The sequence below is a fragment of the Ovis aries genome, chromosome 17, assembly GCF_016772045.2.
Source record: "Ovis aries strain OAR_USU_Benz2616 breed Rambouillet chromosome 17, ARS-UI_Ramb_v3.0, whole genome shotgun sequence".
NCBI classification, from domain to species: Eukaryota; Metazoa; Chordata; class Mammalia; order Artiodactyla; family Bovidae; genus Ovis; species Ovis aries.
In genome coordinates, this window is record NC_056070.1 from 55,581,711 (window position 1) to 55,607,413 (window position 25,703).

Here is a 25,703-nt window from a genome sequence, read left to right on the forward strand (position 1 = left end):
TATTCCTGTCTTGACTACCTGCAGAAAGGCTATTCTTCAGGGACCATTAACTCCCTGACTTCGTGTAACAAGATGCAGACCTGATATCTATTGTCTTGTGTTTAAACTGTTGGCACCTGTGGCTTGAGTGTGCCTGGCAGATGGACGCATCTGGTCTTCCTTCAGGGTAGTGTAGATTGTTGCTGAGGTGAAAGTGTCCGTTGCTCCTTTGTGTCCGACTCTTTGTGACCCCATGGACTGTAGTCTGCCAGGTTCCTCTGTCCATAGAATTCCCCAGGCAAGAATACTGGTGTGAGTAGCCATTCCCTTCTCCAGGGGGAGCTTCTCAACTCAGGGACTGAACCTGGGTCTCCTGCGTTGTAGGCGGATTCTTTACCATCTGAGCCATCAGGGGAGATTGTTGCTAGGTTACTGGGTTCTTTTCTAGAGTGGTCATTAACTTAGAGCGGTCTCCCAAATGCCCTTAAAATTCCCTCTTGTCTTTAATCCCTTCATGGGATTTCTAAACTAACTGATTATCCCACTGTATCCCTATCCCAGTGTCCTTTTAATGAGGTTTGGATAGAGAGTAGTGGTTTTGTTTTCGATGTAGACAGGGTCTCAGTTTCTGCTTGACAGTAAGTACCTCCCCAAGAGTTCCAGGTCAGTGGTTGGCAGGCTTTTAGATTTTTGAGCCAGCAAAATTTTACAAATTTGCTAGGCTGACTGAGGTTTGCCAACTTTGTATTTTGCTAAGTAAGGGATGTAAAAAAACACAAAAAAGAAAACGCTATTATCGTTTGGTCCTTTTATTTCATAAAGAGGATATTTTAAAAAAAACACCAAGAGGGGAAGGATGTTGTTTCAGAATAAAGGACCATTTTACAATTTGAATACACTTAGCTTTATAAAAGAGTCATCATGCAGTGTTCACTTTTTCTTACTTTATGACAGACGTGAAAACTTTGTTAAGACTCAGTACTGTATTTGGGAACTGCTGCTTAGTCTAAACTCATCAGAGGAGAGAAAAACTAGGAATCTTATTTTCCCAGGAAGTGGCAGAACTCTAAAGTGCCAGATAGTGTGGTCTGACTCAGTGCTTCACAAACCTGGCTGAGGTCTGACTGTCTTGGGAGGAGGTGTTACTGAAATATCTTCTTAGCCACAGACTGGTAAATTCTAATTCAGTTGGTTGGGAATGGTACTTGAGAATCTGGTTTTTGGTTTTTAGTTAAGTTCTCCAGGTGACTCAAAGGTAGTCGTGTTACTGAGCCCAAGCTTGTTCTGCTTGCCACAGGACAGGCCAATAAATCAGGATATGAGTTGTTAGAACAAGGAATAACTATTTTAATTGGAAAGCTAGCAGATGGAGAAGATGGCAGACTGGCATCTCAGGAAACCGTCTTCCCTCAGTCGGAGTTCTGGCCCCATTTATATACAAGAGGGGGAGGGGCCCACTGTGGCACTGACCAATGGCCGAGCAGGACCACTGAAGGTGGCTGGTTGACAGTTGCTCACTAACGGTTGCTTGCTTGGGGGAGGGGCCCACTGTGGCACTGACCAATGGCCGAGCAGGACCACCGGAAGTGGCTGGTTGACAGTTGCTCACTTCACTAACGGTTGCTTGCTTGGGGGAGGGGCCCACTCTGGCACTGACCAGTGGCTGAGCAGGACCACCGGAAGTGGCTGGTTGACCGTTGCTCACTAACCTTTGCCTCCTTGGGGGAGGGGCCCACTGTGGCACTGACCAGTGGTCAGCAGGACCACTAACTGGTCGCTTGATTGGGGGCAGGTCCGCTGTGGTGCTGAGCAGGGCCCCTATCGCTTGTGCCTGCCTCGCAGCTATTGCACCCAGAGTAGGAAGGTGCCGCACGACACCAGAAAGCGGCAGGGTCTGAGGAAGTCCGGGTTGCTCTAGTATCATTGTCCTCCGGCTCTCAGTAGAGCCTGGTTATCTGAGGCGGCAGACGCTGTGGCCTCAGCTGGCTTACTGGTCAGTTTGTGACTGATGAGGTTGCTCCGGAGCTGGCATCCTGGGAGTGGAGCTCCCTTCTGCTACTTGGGCAGCGGGTTAGTGGTGGGCCTGGACCGACCTGGTGGGCTAGGTTCAGCCGCGTGCAGAGAGGTGTAGTGGAGTGACCTCTGCTTTAATGGTGTGTGCTGGCCAGTGCCAGGGAGCGGGCAGGAAAGGGCCCATCACTCTTCTGGTTCTGGCTGAGGAGGCTGCTATTGGGCTGTTACAGTCAGTTTGTTTCTGTCATCCAGGGCTGTGTAACAAAGCACTCACAAAGTTTAAAGCAACAATGATTTACTTTTTCTTACGATTCTGTGGGTTGGCTGCATGCAGTTAGGTGATTCTTCTGCTGTGGTCACTCATGGGTTGTATTGAGTTGAGAGCTTGGCTGGGACTAAAACCTCTGGGTGCTAACTGCTGACTGGGGTGCCTCAGTTCATCCAGTGACCTCTTCTCCAAAGGTCTTTTGTTCCTCAGTCTAAGCTGGGGCTTGTAATTTTTTCTGTGAATAAGTACATTGGCCCTAAGGTCTCTGCTGTAACTACTGAACTCTGCCATTCTATTTATATCACAGAAGCTCAGACAGTAAAGAATCTGCCTGCAATGCAGGAGACCTGAGTTCAGTCCCTGGGTTTGGAAGATCCCCTGGAGAAGCAAATGGCAACCCATTCCAGTGTTCTTGCCTGGAGAATTCCATGGACAGACAGAGGAGCCTGGCAGGCTACAGTCCATAGCGTCGCAAAGAGCTGCATGAGACTGAACAGCTAACACACACATACACACAGCCATAGATGATGTGTAAATTCATAGGCATGGCTGTGTTCCAATAAAGCTTTATTTATAAAAACAGACAGTGGGTGAGATTTGACTGTCACCTGGTCTAGCCCAAGCTTCTCATCTTGGCGGCTGGCTTCCCCAAAAAAACAAAAGCAGAAGCTGCCAGACTACTTAAGGGTTGCGTCTTGAACTGGCACTGGGTCACTTGTGTTACGTTCTGTTGTTTCACGTGAGTCATGGCGACAGCACAGATTCATGAGGAGAAGAAATAGACTCTGACGCTTGATGGATGCAGTGGCAAGTGCTTTTAGAGTTAGAAGAATTGTTGGTGGCCAGCTTTGCAGAGAGAACTGCGTATAGTCCATGGCACATGGGATTCATTGGTCTAGACCAGGGGTGTGAACTCGTGTCTTGGGTGGCCAGACAGTGAGTGTAAAGGAGTCAAGTGTGCCAGATGGAAGAGTGTGAGTTGAGTCTGCAGTGAAGTGCCAAACACATCCACTTTCTAGAGGGCCAGTGCTCCTGAGCTGCAGCTCAGCCTCCCCAGGCAGGAATGTGGTACAGTGTTGCCAGATCTGCCTGTGTCTCATGAGAAGCCAGAAATCCTCCCCTCCCCCCGCCCCTTTTCTTTTGGTGTGAAATCTCCTGATTTTTCAATATTGGCAGATAAATTATTTTAAATATAACAGGCCAAACAAAACATGTCTGTGGGCTAGATGCAGTCTGCCAGTTTGCAACTGTTGCCTGAGATCATGAATAAATTCAGCTTTAGCACAGTCACTCCATTCACACGACCCTTTATTGTCTGAGTGAATTCAAGAAACTGAAGTTATGTTAAACCTGTAGGAACACAGGGAGGAAGAGGCATTCATTGTGTCCTCTTGAAGAGGTACAGAGATGTGACGGGACCAGCAGGGTCCAGAGTAAATGTCCCCATGAGCCTCAGACTGCTAAGACAGAAGAACTGTTTCTTATTCATGGTGTGCTGATGAAGTTTTTCTCCCCAGGTGGAGGAGGAAGAGGCCCACATACAAGTGATAACTTAATGACTCTCAGTGGACGTCACTTTAAGGGATGAGGCCACCAAATTCCGCTGCTAGCATGTGTCGTGAGCAGTTAGTTGAGTTGGTGGCTTGCAATTTACTCTGCGTGGATGTTATTGATCAAAGCTTTTCATTATTGACAGTGTCTCCATCTGCTGTTTGCTGTTTTTAGGGGAAACCACCCTCCATGACTCAACAGCAGATGTCTCTTCTTTCCCGAGAAGCGATGTTAGATGCCCTCTTTGTTCTCTTTAAAGAATGCAGTCAGCCGGCTCTGATGAAGATTAAGCACGTGAGCAACTTTGTCCAGAAGTGTAAGTGTGGGGAGAACTTTTTCTTGAAAATTGTCCTGCTTAATGAGAATTAGAAGGATACTGGAGGTGGGATACATTTGTGGTTGGAGGGAGTGGGTAGGAATTTCTGCTTTAGATGGACCTAGCTTCAAGGTCAGCTTCCACCTGCCGTTGCTAGGAGACTGGATAAATCAGGCTTCTTGGTTGCGAGTGATAGAAACTCATCTCAAACTAGCTTAGGCCAAAAAGTGAATTAAAAAAAAAATTATTGAAATATAGTTGATATACAATCTTGTGTTACTTTCTACTGTACAGTGAAGTGATTCAGTGTTTTATATATATATATATATATATATATATATATATATATATATACTCTTCTTCATATTCCTTTCCATTATGACTTACCATGGGATATTCAATATAGTTCCCTGTGCTATACAGTAGAACCTTGTTGTTTATCCCCAAAAGTAAATTTTTTTGGCTCATGAAACTGAGAGTCCAGGGATGGGTCAAATTTTAGGCATGGCTGGTTCCAAGGACTTAAATAACGTCTCTTCATTATACTCACTCAAGGCTGATTATTCATTAGGCATTGTGAAGACAGTGCTTAGCATCTGCAGTATTCACAATTATTGTAATTAGTTTAATTTTACTTTATTTTAAAATAATAAAAAATATGGGTATATTAATAATCTATAATGATCTGGATTATATTCATCTTTATACCAGTGTGGTCACAAAGATATATATATATTTATATAAAAAATTTTTTTTTTAAATGGAGCAAGGGCCTGATGAAGGCAAGTGCCTAGGGACTATGAAAGTCATAAACTGGCCCTGCCCTCACCCTGTTCTTGACTCTACTTGGCTTGCACATGGTGGGGAAGTTGGCTGCTTGCTGGTTCCTAGTTTTGTATTTTTTCACCTGACACCAGTGTTTCTCGACCAGTGGCGATTTCGCCTCCCCCAGGGACATGTGGCAGTATCTGGAGATAATTTTGGTTGACACAGCTGGCAGGGAGGGTGCTCTTGGTAGCTAATGAGTGGAGCCCAGAGATGCTGATAAACATCCTGCAATGCACAGGATGGCCCCCACCACATAGAATTATCCGGCCTCAAAGGCAGACAATGCCAAGTCTGAAAGAAACCACGTCTCACATGACTTTCCAGTGTAACCAACCACCCTAAAATTTAGTGGCTTAAAACAAGAATCCTGATTCTGTGGGTTGACTAGGCTTAGCTGAGAATTCTTCCATTCCATGTGACATGGGTCAGGATTGCAGGCATCTAGGCTGGAATGGATGACCCACCCATTGTCTGGCATGTTGCCTAGAAGGCTGGGCTCCCCCAGGACTCTGAGACTAGTAGGCCTGTCTCTCTCTCTGTGAAGTCTCAGAGATTCTTGCTCTCCATATGGCTGTTCTGTGTGGTCTCTCCATGACGGGTCAGCCAACTACAGGCTGGGATGCCTGCTTTCTAAACAAAGTTCTGGAACGCAGCTTCACCTGTTCCCTCTGGCTGCTGTCAATCACAAGGCGTTTGAGTAGGTGTAGGTGTGACCATATGGCCTACAACGCCCAGAATGTTTACTGTCTGACCCTTTGAGACAAAGCTACTGACCCAGGGTCTACGCTGTCACTCTAGCAGAGATGTCTAGATGTCCTCCATGGCACCTCAGCGTTTCCAAATACAAAAGCGGAAGCTGCCTGGCCTTCTCAGGGCTTAGGTCTGGAAGGGACATAGAATCTCTTTGGCTGCATTCCATGGTTTGCAGTGAGGCAATGGGGCCACCCAGATTTCTTGTACGGGGGAACAACAAAGCACATGCTTTGGGCACTGTCTTTGGATGCTGGCTACCCCACTGTACCCAACGTGTATTGTCTACTGTCTCTATTCATGCAATCTCAGGGAAGATTCTCATTGGCTCTGCTTTGGGTCACTTGCCCATCCCTTGACCAGTCACTGGGCCAGGGTGTAAAGTATTGTGATTGGCCTCATGTAGGTGCCCAGGGGTTCAGGGCACCATGATCACTGGGACCTCGTGGAATGGGGGATGTGCTATTGCCTAAAGGACCTGGGAGTTTTGAATGGATAAAACCAATGTATGTCTAGTAAGTGACATCGGTATTTACATGTAACTTGTTTGTTCTCAGTGTCCTCATCTGAATGATGGGGGAAAAGGCATATCTGATATAGGGATTGAATGAGATAGTGCATAGTCCAGGCTTATGTTGCCTGGCACGTGGAGACACTCGGTAAATGTTGCCCAATAATGATAACCAGAAACCTCAATGTTTAACATATTGTGTACCTTTAACTTTAAAATGCACTTGGCATATTTGTTCATGATTCTGTATTTGTTTGAATAAGTTCCCACCTTATTTTGTTGAGTATTTAAACTCTCAAATAGGGAGTAGGAGGGGAAGGAGAAGCTTGTGACAAGACTAATTTACTGAGCTTTCAACATGCACCTTCTTGAAATTGCCCTCCAGTTAGGATCATCCTTTAAAGCAGTGGATCTTCTAGACTCATTCAGTAATCAGGAGGCTAGACTTGTGAAATGTAGATTTTTCTAATAGATTTTTCTTTCAGGAAACTGTTTCATATTTTTAAAGAGGCTTCCTGGAGAGCATGGTTGAGAGACTATGACTGGAAAAGGGTGATTGCATTAGTATGTTTTTTTCCCCCTCTTTGAGTTTCTGTTTTAGAATGTAAGCTTCATTTTTCTGTGGGAAGAAGGGTCCAACAGCTGTTACCACATAAGTTTCTTGAGGCTTGCCATAGAGATGGAAAATTTCTTCTGGGACTGTTGGAGGAAGTGAGACAGAATAATACAGCCCTGAAGCAGTGCCCCTAGTTTGGGTCAAGGGAGGGCAGGGAGCTGGCATTTGGGAATCAGGGAGGAATTCTTTGTTTCTTAATTTCTGAGCTAGCCTTTTTGTCCCAAACTGGGTTTGGTACACAGAAGGTGGTGCTTCCCAGGTGGTACAGTGGTGAAGAATCCTCCTGCCAATGCAGGAGATGGAAGAGACATGGATTTGATCCCTGAGTTGGGTATACCCCCCTGGAGAAAGAAGTGGAAACCCACACCAGTATTCTTGCCTGGAAGAATGAGGTTGTAAAGTGTCAGACATGACCAAGTATGCATGGACACACACAGAAATATTGGTTGACTAATTATTGCCGATGAACAGAATTAGTAGCAAAATCTTAAGCAGTGTATCATGTATTTTATGTAAAAAATAAACAAGTGTGATGTTAAAACATACAGACAAAAAAGTGTTGATAATTGTTAAAGTTGGACTTTTCTCGGTTATTTGACAGCGGCTGAAATTTTACCCTCTTTCAGCTACATTCACTGCAGGCAAACTCTTCTATATGTTCACAATCTTAGTACTTTGGGCAAAATACTACTTTTAAGTTCCTCCATGCCAGCCTCCCCCCATTGTAAGCATAATACAAAGTTACTTGTAGCAACATGGATGGACCCAGAGATTATCATACTAAGAGAAAGACAAATATCATATGATATCACTTATATGTGGAATCCTAACAACTGATACAAGTGAACTTATTTATAAAACAGAAATGAGACTTAGAGACAGAGAAAACAAACCTATAGTTACCAAAGTGTAAGGTGGGGAAGGGATAAATTAGGAACTATATTCAATATCTTGTAATAACCTATAATGGAAAAGAATCTGAAAAATATATATATATGTAGCTTCATCACTTTGCTGTATACCTGAAAACACAACATTGTAAATTAACTATATTTCAGTAAAAATTAAAAAAATTCAAAGTTAAATATAAAAGAACAGAATGGAAGAAAATCCCTCAAAATCTTACCTAGGATAACCACTGTTAATGGTTCAGTGCATAGCATTGCAACTTTTCTTTTGTCCTTATAAGATATTTATTGTGGAATTGTTCACATATATCTTAACAGTAAAGAGACAAGTGTCATAAACCCCCACATACCAACCAAGTAGCTTGAACAATGAACCCTTTACCATGTGTATTCTAACATTTTTTTGTTCAGTTGCTCAGTCGTGTCCAACTCTTTGTGACCCCATGGACTGCAGCACACCAGGCTCCTGTGTCCTTCATTATCTCCTGGAGTTTGCTCAGACGTCATGTCCTTTGAGTTGGTGATGCCATCCAACCATCTTGTCCTCTGTCGCCCCCTTCTCCTGCGTGCAGTCCTTCCTGGGATCAGGGTCTTTTCCAATGAGTCGGTTCTTTGTACCAGGTGGCCAAGGTATTGGAGCTTCAGCATCAGTCCTACCAATGAGTATTTAGGGTTGATTTCCTTTTGGGTTGACTGGTTTGATCTCTCTTGTTGTCCAAGGGACTCTCAAGAGTCTTCTCCAGCACCACAGTTTGAAAGTGTCAGTTCTTTGGTGCTTAGTCTTCTTTATGATCCAACAGTCACTTCCGTACATGACTACTGAAAAATCCATAGCTTTGACTATATGGCTGTTTGTTGGCAAAGTGATGTCTCTGCTTTTTAATACTGTCTATGTTTGTCATAGCTTTTCTTCCAAGGAGCAAGCGTCTTTTAATTTCGTGGCTGCAGTCACCATCTGCAGTGATTTTGGAGCCCAAGAACATAAAATCTGTCACTGTTTCCATTTTTTTCCCTATTTATTTGCTATGAAGTGATGGGACTGGATGCCATGATCTTTAGTTTTTTGAAGTTGAGTTTTAAGCTGCCTTTATCACTCTCTTCTTTCACCTTAATCAAGAGGCTCTAACATTACTCTAGTTTAATTTTATGCAAAATGGGTTGCATGTTGATAATGTTTTGCCACTAGTGTTGCTCACCTAGCAATATATTTACTTAACAAATATTTGTGGAGCACTTGCTATGTGCCTGCTGCTGTTCTGAGTACTGGGTTTACAGTAGTGATCAAAACAGAAGCAAATCCTTGTCCCTGAAGAGACTCCAGTGGAGGTTGAGCTACTTAATTCTTTTAAATATGTGTCTAGTATTCTTTTCTGTGGGTGAACTCTTATGCTATTTCCACTTTCCTGTTAATTGTAGACCTCTACATTGTTTCTGATTTTTCTGTAACAAGCAGTGCCCATCATAAGTATCTTGATATGTGTGTCTTTTGAGCATTTCTGTGAAGGATGCATTCCTAGAGAGTGAAGTGTTGCAATACTGAATTTTAAAAAAGGAAACAGCATTCAGCTGTGGTGGCTTTTGCTCCCTGGATCTATATATGTATCTGGGAAGATCATTCTCTGACTGCATTTTCATTTCATGCTTAGGGTCTCTACCTCAGTGTCAGTTCCCACCGTGTTCATTGTGGGTGGGGATGAAGGTTGATATGGTTTTGTAGTCATAGAAGTTGCTGGTGGGAAGAGAAGTTGTGCAGGGTTATTTTTCACAGTCATAGGTACGAGTTTAGCATCTCACCTGTTCACCTCGATAATCCCAAAGTCTTTGAATAACAACATCACGACTTGGAGTGGTTTCTCAGAATTCTGAGAGTGTCATGGTGGTTTTGCCTGCAAGCAGTTTTGTCTGCTGGGGTGACTGAGATGCCTGGTGGTTGCTGGAGACAGACCCAGAGTTATTAAGTTGGACAGTGCTGTAAGCAACGTGCGGGCCCAAGGCCTTAGAGAAGAATCAGGAGAGGCTGGCCTTGTGTGCAAGCAGTAATGAAATCAGGTTCAAGTCAGAAAATTGCAAGTCAGCATATTTGGGAAATCAATAATTCAAAAACTCAAGTCCTAGGTCTGAGAGAAACTTGGAAGAAGTCAGGGAAGAAAGACTGGGCTTGCCACAGTGATGTCAAGGCAAAAGGAAAATATCATGCCGCATTCAGTTCTGCTTCTGCATGGAATCCTCCCCAAAGGCGCTCTAGATTTATTTTTTGTTTTACAATGGCCACGGGGAATTGAAGCGAATCTATGCACCCCTCTTGCCTGATTCCTCAAGGGAACAAAAGAAGATGTTTTTAGGATAACAAGTAAGAGATGTTAGTGCAGTGGTGCTCATGACATGTGCCTTTGATCCAGATGAATTCAACTCCACCCATGCAACCGAGAAAGGGAGTGGGTGACAACAATTAAAATTGCATTGGCTAATTCATCAGTGTGATGCCAAGTGACCGTGGTTATGAAATGGCTCTGCCCTTTGTTGGGCTCTGTTCCTTTAGCTGTGTGAGCAACTTGCCGAATGAATGTAGCTCCCAGCTATACCTGGCGCCCTCCCACAGAAGTGGCTCCAGTGCCCCTGTGGGATTTCAAGAGTCCCTTGGTCTTCACCATGGCATCTTTCTGAGGGATTCTCCAGAATAATTTTGATGACATGTTACTCTTGTCTTCCTTTGGAGTAAAACTCTGTATATGATGCAGTTTCCCTGTGATGGGCAGGACTGAGGGATTTGGTCAGTCACAGCTGTTCCGCTTTATTCCTTTTTTAAAAAATATTTTATTGAAGTATAGTTGATTTACTAATGTTACGTTAATCTCTGCTGTACACCAATACAGTTATATAATACATATATATATATTCTCTTTCATATTCTTTCCCATTATGGTTTATCACAGGATATTGAATATAGTTCCCTGTGCTGTGCAGTAGGACTTGTTGTTTATTCATCCTATAAATAACAGTTAATATCTGCTAATCCCAGGCTCCTAGTCCTTCCCCTCACCCAACCCCCTTGGCAACCAGAAGTCTGTTCTCTCTGTCTGTGATTCTGTCTCATAGATACATTCATTTGTATTTTAGATTCCGTATATAAGTGATAGTATATGATATTTTGTTTTTCTATTTCTGACTTACTTTGCTTGTGTGTGTATGTTGCTGTTGTTTAGTCGCTCAGTTGTGTCTGACTCTATGCGACTCTGTATGATCCCATGGACTGTAGCCTGCCAGGCGCCTCTGCCCATGGGATTCTCCAGGCAAGAATACTGGAGTGGGTTGCCATGCCCTTCTCCAGGGGATCTTCCCAACCCAGGCAATGAACCCAGGTCTCGCTCACTGCAGGTGGATTATTTACTGTCGGAGCCACCAGAACTTCGCTTAGTATGGTAATCTTGAGGTCTGTCCATGTTGCTGCAAATGGTATTCATCCTTTTTTTGTGACCGAGTAGTATTTCACTGTGTGTATATACCTCATCTTCTTTGTCTGTTCATCTGTCAGAGGACATTTAGGTTGCTTCATGTCTTGGCTATTGTAAATAGTGCTGCTGTGAGCATGGGAGTGCATGCATCTTTTCAAATGGCAAGGTATATGCCCAGGAGTGGAATTGCCGTATCGTATGTTAGCTCTATTTTTTGTTTTTTTTGAGGAACCTCTATACTGTTTTTCATAGTGGCTCTACCAGTTTACATTCCCACCAACAGTGTAAGAGGGTTTTCTTTTCTGTACACCCTCTCCAGCATTTGTTATTTGTCAACTTTTTAATGATGGCCATTCTAACCAGTGTGAGATGATATCTCATTATAGTTTTGATTTGCATTTCTCTAATATTTATGTTCCATTCTATTCTTTAGATCATTAGAATCACTATATATCTATCCTGTGATGCCCCAAATTAATGTTGTTAATAAATGTATGTTAGATTCTAAATCTGCCACCTGTTTAGTCCATACTTTAAACGCGGAGAATCTCTGACTGTTATGGACTGAATGTTTTTACTGACTTTCCTGCTTCCTTCTCCAGTTTCCCAAATTTATATGTTGAGGCTCTGATCCCCCCAAAAGTGGAGCCTTTGGGAGATAATTAGATGTAGATGAATTCGTCAAGGTGGGCCCCGTGATGGAATTCATGTCCCTAGAAGAAGAGGAAGAGCGATGAGGACTCCTTTTCCTTCTACCATATGAGGAATACAGGGGCTGCCTGTCAGCCAGGAAGTGGGTTCTCAACAGGCTCTTAGCCTGCTCGCCCTCATACCCTCTAGAACTTTGAGAAATTAATGTCTGTTGTTTAAAGTGCTTTATCTGTGTGTCTGATGCTTTTGTTAAAGCTTTTAGGGTAAAGGAAGACACCAGCTGAGAGATTGCATTCAGAAAAGGAGTAAGACTATGCTAAGAAAAGAGACAGTTGCAAACCCATCAAGCTTCGTGACACATCAGCTCTGCAGGGCCAAGGTCAGGCCTCTGCTTGGTTCCTCAGGCTTTTTCTCCCTTGGCAGTGCTGCTACATACGATGTATGGCAGGGAGGGTATTTATTGACATGAGGCAAGGGAGATAAGACCTGGGCTAATGGAGTAAAACTGAGTAGAACATATGGAATCAGGATGGAATGTTCTGGAAGTCAACCCCAAAGTCAACTGGGGATGGGGGTCACATCGCTCATATCCCATTGTAAACCAGTCCAGATGCCGATAACATGTTTGACCACACTCACTGCCCTGCAGCCCCCGGAGAGGGGGAGGAAAAGCATGATTTCTGTTCTCCTGCCCCTGTTTTCTGCATCTACAGGATTCAGATCATAGCTGCCATGGAAACTGTGCGTTGGAATTTCTGGAGCCCTTAATTTTAACTTAGCATAGAAAAAACACTTTTGTGCTGATTTTATAATTATTCACGACAAGGAGAAAGTGACTAAATGTCTCCTGACAGTGAGGGAAGCTACAGCAACGCTTTCTTCTTTCTTCCTTTCTTCTCGCTTTCATAAAGATACGAGTATTTGAAGCACGTTATGGATCCAGGAGTCACTCTTCCGTCTTTTGCAGATTCTGATATTATAGCTGAGTTGCAAGAGCTCCAGCCTTCAGTGAAGGACTTTGAAGTGAGAAGTGTCATAGGCTGCGGTCACTTTGCCGAAGTACAAGTGGTCAGAGAGAAAGCGACTGGGGATGTCTATGCCATGAAAGTCATGAAGAAGAAGGCCTTGTTGGCCCAGGAGCAGGTAGGAGCATTTGACATCCAGCCTCCCCTGTCTGTACCAGCAGGTTCATTGCAGAGATGAGAATCTGCTGGATTGACACCTGGGATGGAGCCAGTTTTCCTCGGCATCCCTAGTTTTAATTACTGTGGCATAGCCAGGAAGGTCTGAGCGTGCTTTCTTGAACTGATATTGACTAATTTTGAAGATTGACAAGCTCCCTTGGGTTGCTTGATCATGTTTTTATAGTTGCATATTATTCAGAACCAACTTGGCCTTTTCACTAATGAATTTGAGATGATCTTTTGTGACCATCCACTGGGAATTCAGAGATGTGCATATCATGGGGTGAGTCAGATAGCCTTTGCTTTTGTACACATCTTATATATTTGTGTTGGGGGCATCTGTACTTGTTTTGTTTTTGTTTTTGTTTTTTTTTTTTTTGGTTTTAAAACAGGCCTCTGAAGAAATTAAATTGTTCTGTGGCTAGGGAGTTGCCAGTCTGAGAGGAGGTGAGAAGTTATCTTTCTGGTTGTGGTGTTTTTCTCTCTTTTAAAACAAGGCTGCTGCTCCCAGACATTATTGATTCATTTGCCGTGTTTCTAGAGAGACGGCCATCAGCCTTGGTGTTCAGAGAGCAATTTATTAGTTACCCATGTTCGAGAGCACATCATGTGTCCGATAATGGACCCAGCTCTGTGGGAAGTCTGCAAAAGGAATCAAAGCTCCGTGTCTGTTAGTTTCAGGGTTTCAGCACAGCCTTGGAAAGTTGAGGGAAAATGGCAGATCCATAAAGCAGGCATTTAGGAGCTAAAGCACCATAAAAGAGGGAGCAGTTAGCAAATTCACAAACGACAGAATGAGGAAAGATGTGGGTGAGCCAGAGACAGGGCAGGTTCACACTGCTAAGAGGGAACATGGGCTCTGGGCAGGGAGAAGTGATGAGAATGTACCGGGTAGAAGTGTGCTGTTCTGGAGGTGTAAGTGCTAGAATGCTATGCAGATGTATGTGTTTGTGTGTTTTTAGAAGTTTAGAACAAGTAGACTGAAAAATGAGGAGAAGTAAGGACATTGGAGCTGAGAGGAGGTGATTGGTGGGAACCCTCAAGAACGGTCTTCTGGCTACTGTGATAAAATAAGCATCACATAAAATTTACCACTTTAACTATTTTTGAGTGTACAGTTCTGTGGCTTTAAGCACGTTGGCAGTGTTGCGTCCCCATCACCACTGTCCACCTTTAGGACTTTTTCATCATCCTAAACTGAAACTCTGTACCCATTAAACAGTAACTCATCATCTCCCCCAAGAACCAGTTTTTGGAGTTAGAATTTAATTTGTGAGACTCTTGGGGTTCACATAAGCTTTTGGAAGCAGAAGGTTGGGATCAGGGTTTCAGCACTTCAGGGACTTTGTGTGACCTCTGGTCAAAGACATAGCAGAGGGCAGGAAGCTGCTTGTCAGAATCTGAGAATGCTGTGTCCTTTGTTCAGGAATGAAGTGTGGGCAACTTCATTGAAAGATTATATGACAGGACGTGGCAGATCATTTGGAAGAGAGGTGTGGAAGATGCTCACTGAGCCTCCCAGCACCTAAGAACCACCTGCCGTTAGGCCACACCTACTAAGCACTTGTTGGGTCTGGTGTGTCCTAGGTCCTTGGAAGAGGCCTTAGATGTAGCCTTGTGCTCCTTCTATTTCATATGGGCAATGGTGCACAGAAAAGGAAATGAATCCAGCACATTCCATATTGCAGGTGAGGGATAGGGACCCTCGCCCAGGTGTGCTCCTCGGGGTGAATGACTTGAGTCACCCCGTGTGAAGTGTATGCTGGGGGACTTAAAAATCTCACATACCCAGGAGCTAATTAAAGCCACCCACCCATTCGTTACCTGAGCCACGCAGGACTGTCACAGACAGGATGCTCTGTTCCTCTCATTGCATCCCAACAGGGGAGTCTCAGGTGCCGTCTGTCACATTCCTGAGGATGTCACGTTGGTATCTGCCCCCCTTCACTGCAAAGTTACTCCTTTCCTCTTTGTAATTGCATAGGTATTTTGGAAGGAGATACTTTCAAACTGTGGAAATACCTGTTTCTGATAAAACTTTCCATCCATCCATTTATTTATATCTGTATGCACTTGCGTTTCCAGTCAGTGTATATTTTTATACTCAAATTGTTCCCAAGTTGGCCAGTGAGAATCTCTTCAGGTTGACTTTTGTATATCCTTTTGACATGTTCCCCATCTTTGAATTCTGTGTTACTTTCTGATACAACAAGATGTTTAGGCTCTTAAACTCACTTTACCTGCCCCAGCCCCACAATCAGTTATTTCTCTGGGAGCCCTGTATTTTGTTATTTATTTATTTTTTAAACTGGAAAACAGTATTTAGAGGCCAAGGTCTGGGTACGAGGTGTTCTCTTTGCTATCAGGATGTCATTGCTGCCAGACTCCATTCAGTGGACAAGGGCAGGAAATACACGTATGTGTATGCAGTATACCTACCTCATACACACGAACATGAACATCTGTATTTATTTCTGTATCTACTTATGTATGTTGAAAACCATGTATTCACATCAACATCTCTAAGTCCTATCCAGCTTCACAAGGTTGGTTATAATTTTCACCCTTTTCATGATTGTAACTCCCCTGATGTCACCCTCTATGTTTTTTACTTATTTTATGCACCTGTGTCCATCCATCAACTCTGCCGTGACGGGCTCAGATGCTCTAGGTCATATAGACCTAGATTGACTTCCTCACCATATGTAAGCCTGTGATACCCTGCCTTGGTCTGCTCCACACGTGGTTGCTTTCCTCCTCACCCTGCTCGGACCTGTCACCCTGTTCTGGGCCGCCATGGCTTTCCTTGTCCCTTGTCATGGATGTTTATCTGGTTATTCTCCATCTAACGGTTTTAGGACTGAATTGCTCAGTAAGGGAAGATGAAGAGAAAGGTTTAAATTTAAAAGAAGTGGGTCGATCGACTTTGAAGAAAGACATTAAGTAAATAATTGGACACTACTGTATGGGTCTGGCAAAAATTGAGCAAAGTAGGCATAAGAATGAGATTTGTGGAATGTTGGGCTATGTGATGGCTTTTAAAAAAAGAAACAAAACTAGGTATCAGTTTAAGCTTAAAGGGAGAACAAAGAGCATTTCCCCCCGCCCCATCACACTTAGTTCTTTATAATTGTGTTAATAGTTTCTGTTCCTCCTAGGTCTCATATTTTGAGGAAGAACAGAACATATTATCTCGGAGTACAAGTCCTTGGATCCCCCAGTTGCAGTACGCCTTTCAGGACAAAAATAACCTTTATCTGGTGAGTCTTTCCATCTATCTCTGTAGAATTAGCCTAGTGTTGCAATAATCAGATAGCACGGCTGTGTAATTGAATGTGGTTCTTGGCCACATGGCCCATGACACTTTTCATTCATTCTCATGCTCTCCTGCCTTTCAGGTGTCTTCTTGTTCTTGTCCTAAAGATGAAGACCTAATCCATTTAGAAACAGCCCCATTTATTGCTGGATATTGCAGCTATGGCTCAAAGGGCAATAAAGAGAAGTCCTTTATTGGCAATAGTCTGACAGTACCTTTAACAAAATCTTAACTTTAAATTTTGTTTTATTTTATTTTATTTTTAACTTTAAATTTTAAAAATTGAGATAGAGCATGGTTATTATAAGAAAATGCAAACACTGTGGAAATGTATGAAATAAAAGAGAACATGCTTGACCTTTCTCTCTAATCGCTCTCCCCTGGGAAACACATGTTAATGGTTATGTATGTTCGTTCTGGCTCTTAACCATGAGTTGTGGAAAGAATATTTCTGTGCCTGTGCCTATCGCGCATGTATATAGTGTATTTCACAAAAACGGTGTGTTACTGTCTACTCTGCTCTTCAGCTTGCTTTTTGCTTTTCAGTAATTTCTCCCTGACATCTTTTCATGTCAGTACATGCAGATCTGCATTCTTTTGAGCAGCACCATGGTTTTCACTGATGTGCATGTAGCATAACTTAGAGAATGTTAGAATTCATTTTGGGGCCTAGTTTAGGTTCTCAGGGATTTAGATTCCTAAAGTTAAAGGTATCTTAGAGGCAGTTCCTGATTCAGCCCTTAAAACAAGACTATCCTATTACGTTGAATGGAGATACACTTTTATGGAGCTCACATAAGAGAAGAGGGTAAGAGACAGATGCCTATTTGTTTTGAATCTTCACTGGGCATTTTGGGAGGACTTCCCTGGTGGCTCAGATGGTAAAGAATCTGCCTGCAGTGCAGGAGACCTGGGTTTGATCCCTGAGTCAGGAAGATCTCCTGGAGAAGGGAATGGCAACCCAATTCCTGGAGAATCCTATAGACAGAGGAGCTTGGCAGGCTACAGTCCATGGGGTTGCTAGAGTCAGACACTACTGAGCAGCTAACACTAGGAAAACTCACCACCTTTATTTCTGACCTGCAATAAACAGTTTATTTACCTCGATTTCATCTTAGTTGGGAACCAGTACTGATGGGGAGGCTCCTGGTCCCACCCTGCCTTCTCAGCAAGGGTATTCTCACATGGATATGCAGGGAGACTGGCCTTGTGCTCACCATGCGGTCCTTCAGAGCCATCACCATGCTTATGGCTCTATGTCCTGAAACTTCTTTTTCTTGAATATTGTCTTGGAAGCTTTCCTTCCTTGAAACCTGGAGCTTGAAGCCCTGACCTTTACAAATGACCTTAGTGTGTTTCAAGGCTTACTGGTATCCTAGGACATTTGTTGCATATGGTAATATTTATCCTGTGCTGTGCGTGTCTTGTGGAGCCCCTCGTATTTGGATGTATTAGCAGATTCACTCATTGTCTTTTAGAAAAGCAATTCCTTTGACACAGTAGGTTCTCTGTTCATTATTGTTGTTTTGGATATTTTTAACTAGAGCTCTGCAAATGATACAGAACATCAGCTCGGGAGCATAAAGTTTGTTTCTGAGCCCACACGGGCTGTCCCAGAAGTGGGAAGGGCTCTGATTTTTGGTGAAAGTTGAGAATCCACAATTTTCTGGTCTGCCTTGCACTGCTCCAAAAACTTAACGATTCTCTTCCTCTGAGTCGAAGAGCTCAACCTTTTTGTTTTTTATTGTTTTTTTTTATTTTTTAATTTTATTTATTGTATTTCTTGACTGTGGTGGGTCTTCATTGCTGTGCAGGCTCTTCTCCATTTGTGGTGAGTGGGGGCTGCTTTCTGGCTGCAGTGTGCATGCTTCTCTTGGTGGCGACTTCTCTTGGAGCTCAGCCTTTTTGATCTCCAGTCTCGTGCAACTTCTTAATAGTTCAGTTCAGTTGCTCAGTCGTGTCCGACTCTTTGCGACCCCATGAATCGTAGCACACCAGGCCTCCCTGTCCATCACCAACTCCTAGAGTCCACCCAAACCCATCCAGTGAGTCGGTGATGCCATCCAGCCATCTCATCCTCTGTTGCCCCTTCTCCTCCTGCTCTCACTTTCCCAGCATCAGGGTCTTTTCAAATGAGTCAGTTCTTCGCATGAGGTGACCAAAGTATTGGAGCTTCAGCTTCAACATCAGCCCTTCCAATGAGCACCCAGGACTGATCTTTAGGATGGACTGGTTGGATCTCCTTGCAGTCCAAGGGACTCTCAAGAGTCTTCTCCAACACCACAGTTCAAAAGCATCAATTCTTGGGCGCTCAGCTTTCTTCACAGTCCAACTCTCACATCCATACATGACCACTGGAAAAACCATAGCCTTGACTAGACGGACCTTTGTTGGCAAAGTAATGTCTCTGCTTTTCAGTATGCTATCTAGGTTGGTCATAACTTTCCTTCCAAGGAGTAAGCGTCTTTTAATTTCCTGGCTGCAATCACCAACTGCAGTGATTTTGGAGCCCAGAAAAATAAAGTCAGCCACTGTCTCCACTGTTTCCCCATCTATTTCCCATAAAGTGATGGGAACAGATGCCATGATCTTCGTTTTCTGAATGTTGAGCTTTAAGCCAACTTTTTCACTCTCCAGTTTCACTTTCATCAAGACGCTCTTTAGTTCCTCTTCACTTTCTGCCATAAGGATGGTATCATTTGCATATCTGAGGTTATTGATATTTCTCCCGGCCATCTTGCTTCCAGCTTGTGCTTCTTCCAGTCCAGCGTTTCTCATGATGTACCCTGCATATAAGTTAAATAAGCAGGGTGACAATATACAGCCTTGACATACTCCTTTTCCTATTTGGAACCAGTCTATTGTTCCATGTCCAATCACTGTTAAAAAAAGTAATCACTGTTGAAGTACTTTGGAACTTTCACACTATTACAGTAAGTTTTGGTAGAGGTGATAGCAAATTCTGAGTGTTCTAGGTGAAGGAACTCAGATGAGTGAGGACTAGTAGTTCAGCCCCAAATGGCAAGTCCGTGCGCAGTTACTTGAGGGAAGCCACCTTCTGCTTGTCTCTAGAATGGCTGGTGAGGATGATCAGAGGGGACCTGGGAGTAACATTTGTCGTTTTCTTCACGTTGATTGTAGTTGTTTTTTTTCTTTCCCCACCACTCAACAGTTTTTACAGCACATCTTTAAGGGGGTAACATTGGGCATTTTGAGAATTTTAAACTCTTTGGTTTCACTCTATTTTATCCTTACTAATTGGCTCTGTCGCAGTAGTGAGAACCTTCCCATTTTTTCCTTAATTATTAATTTAACTGCAAATTTAACTGCCGTGGATTCTGTTTGGATATAGCTTTTCTGAAATACCTTGTGCATTGGAAATATCTGCCATTCCTCTGCTAGGACAGCCTTCTGTCAGTGGGGGTCTTCAGGTTGTGGGGCTTCCCTCTGGATCGTGACACCAGCATTGACATTCTTAGCTGAAGATGGTCTTCTCAGTTTTTCTGCCCACCATCTTGCAAGATGGGACTGATCTCAAAGTGACTGTTTTCTGAAGTTCTGGCGGCCTTAGCCCCTCAACACCTGGCTGCAAGAACATTTTTATGCCATTCTTAAGTAGCTCCATTAGGTATAATTATCACTGGGTATTTGGTAATCTGGTAATTATTTCCTTGCCTGCATTTTCTTTTCCAGCACTTTGGTACTTTGAAATAAAATGCTTGCTAAGGGTACAGTTTTCACATGAGAAATCCAAGCTTAGCATAGGACTTAAGATATGATAGATCCACCATCTCTTATCTGTAATTCTGAAATACCCAGTGCTCTGAATAACTTTAGGTTATTTTATTGCTTATTTCGCAGAAGACTTGACTTGAATTCTGAAGCAAAACTTGACCCAAACTCTTATTTATTCCCTTTAGTGCAACTATTCATCTATTTTGCTGCAAATTATGAATCTCTGTGATTACAGGGTGCTATCCCAGGTCCTACCTGAGGGTGTTACATAAAGTATATGCAACATTTTACCCTCCTAAAATTTGAATATTTCTGAATCCGGAGACACGTTCTGCCTGTGGTAAGATAAGGGGACTATAGATCTGTATTTGCTTTGTAAAGCACTGAAATTCCCCTGTGCCTATAGATGATTAAACTTTTGAAATTTTGGGAGACATACAAATCACAGTAAACTCCCCTGGCAGTTAAATATTAATGTATAATGCAGTTGGAGGTTAATTGAAGATACATTTAAAATCAGTGACATAGCAGCACTATTTGCAAATGTACACCAACAGATTAATGGACAAAGATGTGGTATGTATACACAGTGGAATACTATCCAGCCGTAAAAAAGAATGAAATAATGTCATTTGCAGCAATATGGATGGACCTAGAGATGATCATACTAAGTGACATAAGTCAGAGAAAGAAAAATATTGTATGTTACTGCTTCTAAGTAGAGTTTAAAAACATGGTATAAATGAACAGAAATAGACTCATAGACATAGAAAACAAACATGGTTATCAAAAGAGAAAGGGGAAGAGGAGGGATAAACTGAGAATTTGGGATTAACAGATACACACTACCATGGATAAAAAATATAGTCAGCAAGGACCTACTGTATAGCATAAGGAATTATATTCAATATCTTATAATAACCTATAATGAAAAAGGATCTGAAAAAATATGTATACTTTCTCCACGCTCTCGCTTCTTTCCCTGTTTACCTGGTTAACTCTTGTTTCTCCTTCTGGGCTCAAGTCAGATGTTACTTCCTCGAGAAACCCTTCCTGGATCCATGGGAGGGACACCCCTCTGCTGTGTGCTCAGAGCAGCCTGAACTTGCTCTTGGTGAGTGGGTGGCAGTTGCCTCCACCAGGCTTCAGCCTCCATCAGAGTGATGATATCTCCCTGGCTTCTAGTAGAGCTTCCACAGGTTGTCGCTTAAGAAATATTTATTGGTTGGATGCATGATTAATTTCATAGAAATTTGATTTACAGACAGCGTACTTACAGGATTATGGAAGTTGTATTATGTTAATGTTGTTGTTTAGTCGCTTCCCAGGTGGCACTAGCAATAAAGAATCCACCTGCCAATGCGGGAGATGCAGGAGACTTGGGTTCAGTCCCTGGGCAGGAAGATTCCCTGGAGTAGAAAGTGGCTACCTGATCACCAGTATTCTTGCCTAGAAAATTACATGGATGGAGGAGCCTGATAGCTTACAATCCATGGAATCACAGAGAGTCGGACGCAACTGAGCAACTAAGCACAGCACAGTCCCTAAATCATGTCTGACTCTTTTTCGACCCCATGGACTGTAGCCTGCCAGGCTCCTCCATCTATGTGATTTCCTAGGCAAGAATACTAGAGTGGGTTGCCATTTCTTTCTCCAGGGGAATCTTCCTGACCCAGGGATCACACCTGTGTCTCCTGTATTTTGGCAGGTGGATTCTTTACACCTAAGTCACTTGGGAAACCTATTAATAGTATGAGTTTTTTTCTCCAAAGTATGCTGTTGGAAGACAGGTCCACTGAAATTTTTTAAAATTTGATTTGCAGTACAAGGAAATTGAACTTGGATCTTTTTGAGTTTTGATGGTTAAAAATTTCCCATTTATAGTTACACACCAGTGAGCGTGGCTTACCAGGTTTTACTATAGAAAATCCTAGCAAAGTCCGTCTTAACATCTGGTTCCATGTAACAAGGCAAGTCGCGTATTCTGGCAGGTGGCCCAAAAGCTGTACTTTGTTGATCTGGCTCATGATGAAATCTGTTCTGTTCTGTTTAACAGATGCCTTCCGCAGTGTCCTTCCATGAAGGAGCTGCCAGTCTCCACAAAGAAAACATTGTTCTGCAACTCATCACTTGTAGTGTTGTATCTAAATTCTTTGTGCGATTCATAAAGCTTCCTAACTTGTGCTGATATTTTTCATACTGTAGGTCTCTTCAGGTTGCCCATGCTGTGAGCCTATTACTGACTCGTGAATCTATTTTCCTTTTTGTGACCTTACATGAGCTTCCTTCTGTTCATTCCCAAAGTTTCCTTCCTCCTAGTTGCACACAGGGATTTATTAGTTAAGGTATAGGCGAAGGTCATGTAACAAAGAAACCCTCAAATACAGTCCAGACTGGTGGGCAGCCTGTTGTACCTGATAATTCCTTCCTGTGACTTCCTGTGGCTTTGGATGTTGTCTTCTTTGACACGCTTAAAGTTTGGACCATTTCATGTCTATATGTTCCATGTGGCCGGGAGGAGAAAAGAGCAGAAAGGCAGAGCAAGCAAATTCCTTCTACACAGGATGATGCGGAAGTGGGACGCATCACTTCCTCTCACATCTTGTTGACCAGAACTTCACTGTGCATGTACACGTCTGTACTGGCTTACTGCGTGGCCTCTCACTGCTGCGGGAGAAGGAAAGAGTGGATTTGGGGGATCAGTTAGAGTCTGGCCCAGAGGTTAAAACAGCTCCTTTTGTAGATTAACAGATGGGGTTAGACACGAGGCCCCCGAGCTCTACCTCCCGTGGTCTTCCTTATTACATTTATACTGTCACATCCAAAACCGTTTCTAACACAACCGTGTTTGGATGTGTTGCTTGGGTTTAGTTCTTTACATTTCTGTCTTGCTTTTAACCCACAGGGATACCATTTTGTGGATACTTGCCTTCCTACGTAGGAGTTATTTGAAGGGGGGCTGTTCTAGGCAGTGGCCCCAGGGACTGTCTTATCACCAGCCTCTGCCATCATTGGGGGTGGGAGAGGGTTAACAAATACTGCTTCTTTGTTTATTTTATTTGAGTGAAGTACGGCAGCTTAGGATCATTTTGACAGCGAGACATGTGCTGTTTTGATCTCTTGGGTAAGATGATCCAGTTTTAGGCATGTCTCAAAACTCACCAGTGCTGCTGCTTCACAACCCAGATGCCCATCAGAAGGAAGCTGTTACTTAGAATATAGGTTCCTATTTTATTCTGTTCCTTGCTTGGTCTCTCCGGAGTCATTGGCCTTTTCAGCTTCAATTTTCTCATTGGCGAAATGAGATATTAATACGTCTTATTGACTCCAATTTGATTGCTGAGTGTGTTATTGCCTCAGGGGGTTCTTTGAGTTCTCAGCGCCTTTGAAGTAGTGGTTCTGCATGTTGGTCTTCTGAGGCATATTTCAGAGGATTGCATTTAGAGTTTCACCATTTTGGGGACTATAGTTACGTTGTCCTGATGTGCCTGGCCCCAGTCTTCAGCATTGCTGATCCAGTAGGTCTTGTGGGGTGGGGCCCAAGAATTCATATTTCTCATCGGGTCCCAGAGCCTGCTTTGAGAACCATTGACCTACAGCCATAGCTAGTTTCTGGTTACCGCTTCTTCCCTGTGCTTTTTAGCCATAGTGTGCACATCCGAGACCACTGTCCTTACCTCTCAGGCCAATGAATGGTACCTACTCCCCTGCTATTGCTCGCCCCGGGGTGTTCAGCATCTGGTTTTCAGTTCCTTTAACCTTTCCCACACCTGTACACTTAGCCCTTTCCTCAGTTCATGACCTCAAATCACCTAGTTTGAGTATGGGATCAGCTTCCTGCCAAGACTCTGGATGATTTGATGCTCAGTGAGGATTTTTTGAATAGAAGGATGACTCAGGCTGGGATTCATACTTTCTGAAGTAAAGGGCCTTCTCTCTTTTTCTGTTGGTCACCTTGCCCTTCAAGAAGAATTTAGGGTTTGTGCCAGGGGCCTAGATCAGGAACACTGGGCAGGGCAGGTGACGATGCCAGTAGCAACCTTAACATTTTCATGGCACTTTCAGTCATGCTGATTGTAGTGCAGGCATTTCAAGGACATGATTCTAAGAGGCGGCCAGCACAGTATGCCTCTAACAACACCAGTATGCAAATTGGGATAGAATGCAAAGAACTATTATAAATCTACCCCCATGTGTACACACATACATGCAAGTGTATGTGTGTGTCTGCACACATACACATACACATTTGTCCTTTGTTTCAAATACGACACAACTGATGGGAATTGCCATCCTAGCACTTGGGGTAGAGATGCAAACACCAACAGAAAAGCTGCCGCTCCTTCCAAACTAAATGCATGTAAGATCTGCCCTTTAATTAGCATCTGCGGCTGCTGCTATCAGAAAGGTCTGTCTCTGTTGGCCGGGACGTCTTTGCTTTAAAAGAGCAAGTCTGTTATAGCTCCAAGCCAGGCTGGTCTGTCAGCTGCTGTGCTTTCTCTGCCATCCGCAGGGCTGTTTTACTGTAGGGCTTTTTTGCATCCTCCGGACTCCCTGGCCTCTATTACCATGCCTTAGTGATCACTGTTGAGGTGACCTGCAGGGAGATCTCCTGTTTTTGCAAGGGCACAGGATGGTTGCTTCACTGCGGCTGGACTGGTCATGTTTCAGCCCTTTGCTCTGTGTGATCTTGCCCTAATATGAGGAATGGCTCCAGGTAACCGCTGGAAAATTATAAGCAACAGAAGAGAGGGCTGTATTCAAGCCAGGTTTCACACCAGGGCGTCTCTTCCGTAGAATCTCCTCACTTGGTTGGAGTAGTGACCCATGTTGCCCCTGCAGCCTCATCAGCGTCGGGTCTTAATACAGTGCTGCATCGCAATCACCCCAGAAGCTCCTTGAAATGCAGATTCTTGGCCCCCACCTGTGGAGCTTGATCCATGAAGAAGTTGATCCATGGAATCCACATTTTTTGGCAAGCTCCCTCAATGGTTGGGATGAGAAAGAGACATACTTTATAATAAACCCATTAGTATTACTGAATTTTTTTTTCCAGTTCTTTTTCATTCTACCTGAATTCCAGCTCCATGAAGGCAGGGATTTTTGTCAGTTTTAGTCACTGCTATTTTTCTATTAATAATATCTAGACTAGTGCCTGGCACATAATAGGCACTCAGATATTTATGTGGATGAATGTGTTTTATCCTTTTTTTAAAAAAAGTGTTTCTCCAGGTGATACTGGTCTATAGACAGGCTTGAGAAACCCTGCCCTAGAGGACTTGCCAGTTTTTTTCTTGGGTTGGAAGTCACTTTTCCAGGGAGGATCCATGTCTCTCTGGGCATCTCTGAATAGTAAAAGTCAGGGATGGAGTCCTTTTAGGGGACAAGTCCGGATGCTGTGAATGATCTGTTTGGTACAATCTGGGTGGTGACTTTGGTCTAACTTGTTCATTGTGTTCTGTTCTGCTGACCTTGGTCTTTGGTTTATAGTATGTCATTTGGTATAAAGATTTGAAAACTCTTGGTGTAAGACTTGATGATGCTTTTGGAACTCCTTTTTAAAAAAAAAAAATTGAAGTGTAGGTGATTTACAATGTTGTGTTAATTTCTGCTGTACAGCAAAGT

The 25,703-nt window shown here is 43.3% G+C and overlaps 1 protein-coding gene across 7 annotated transcripts in view; it reads left to right on the forward strand.

Annotated features, from left to right (window-relative positions):
• CIT (citron rho-interacting serine/threonine kinase) overlaps positions 1–25,703 on the forward strand; it is a 173,913-nt gene that overhangs the window by 4,380 nt on the left and 143,830 nt on the right. For all 7 annotated transcript variants that reach the window (XM_027956519.2, XM_027956521.2, XM_027956520.2 and 4 more), the window contains exons 3-5: positions 3,986–4,127; positions 12,811–12,986; positions 16,186–16,287. In XM_027956519.2, the coding sequence (XP_027812320.1) occupies positions 3,986–4,127; positions 12,811–12,986; positions 16,186–16,287 (420 nt within the window). The remainder of the gene's footprint in view (positions 1–3,985; positions 4,128–12,810; positions 12,987–16,185; positions 16,288–25,703) is intronic.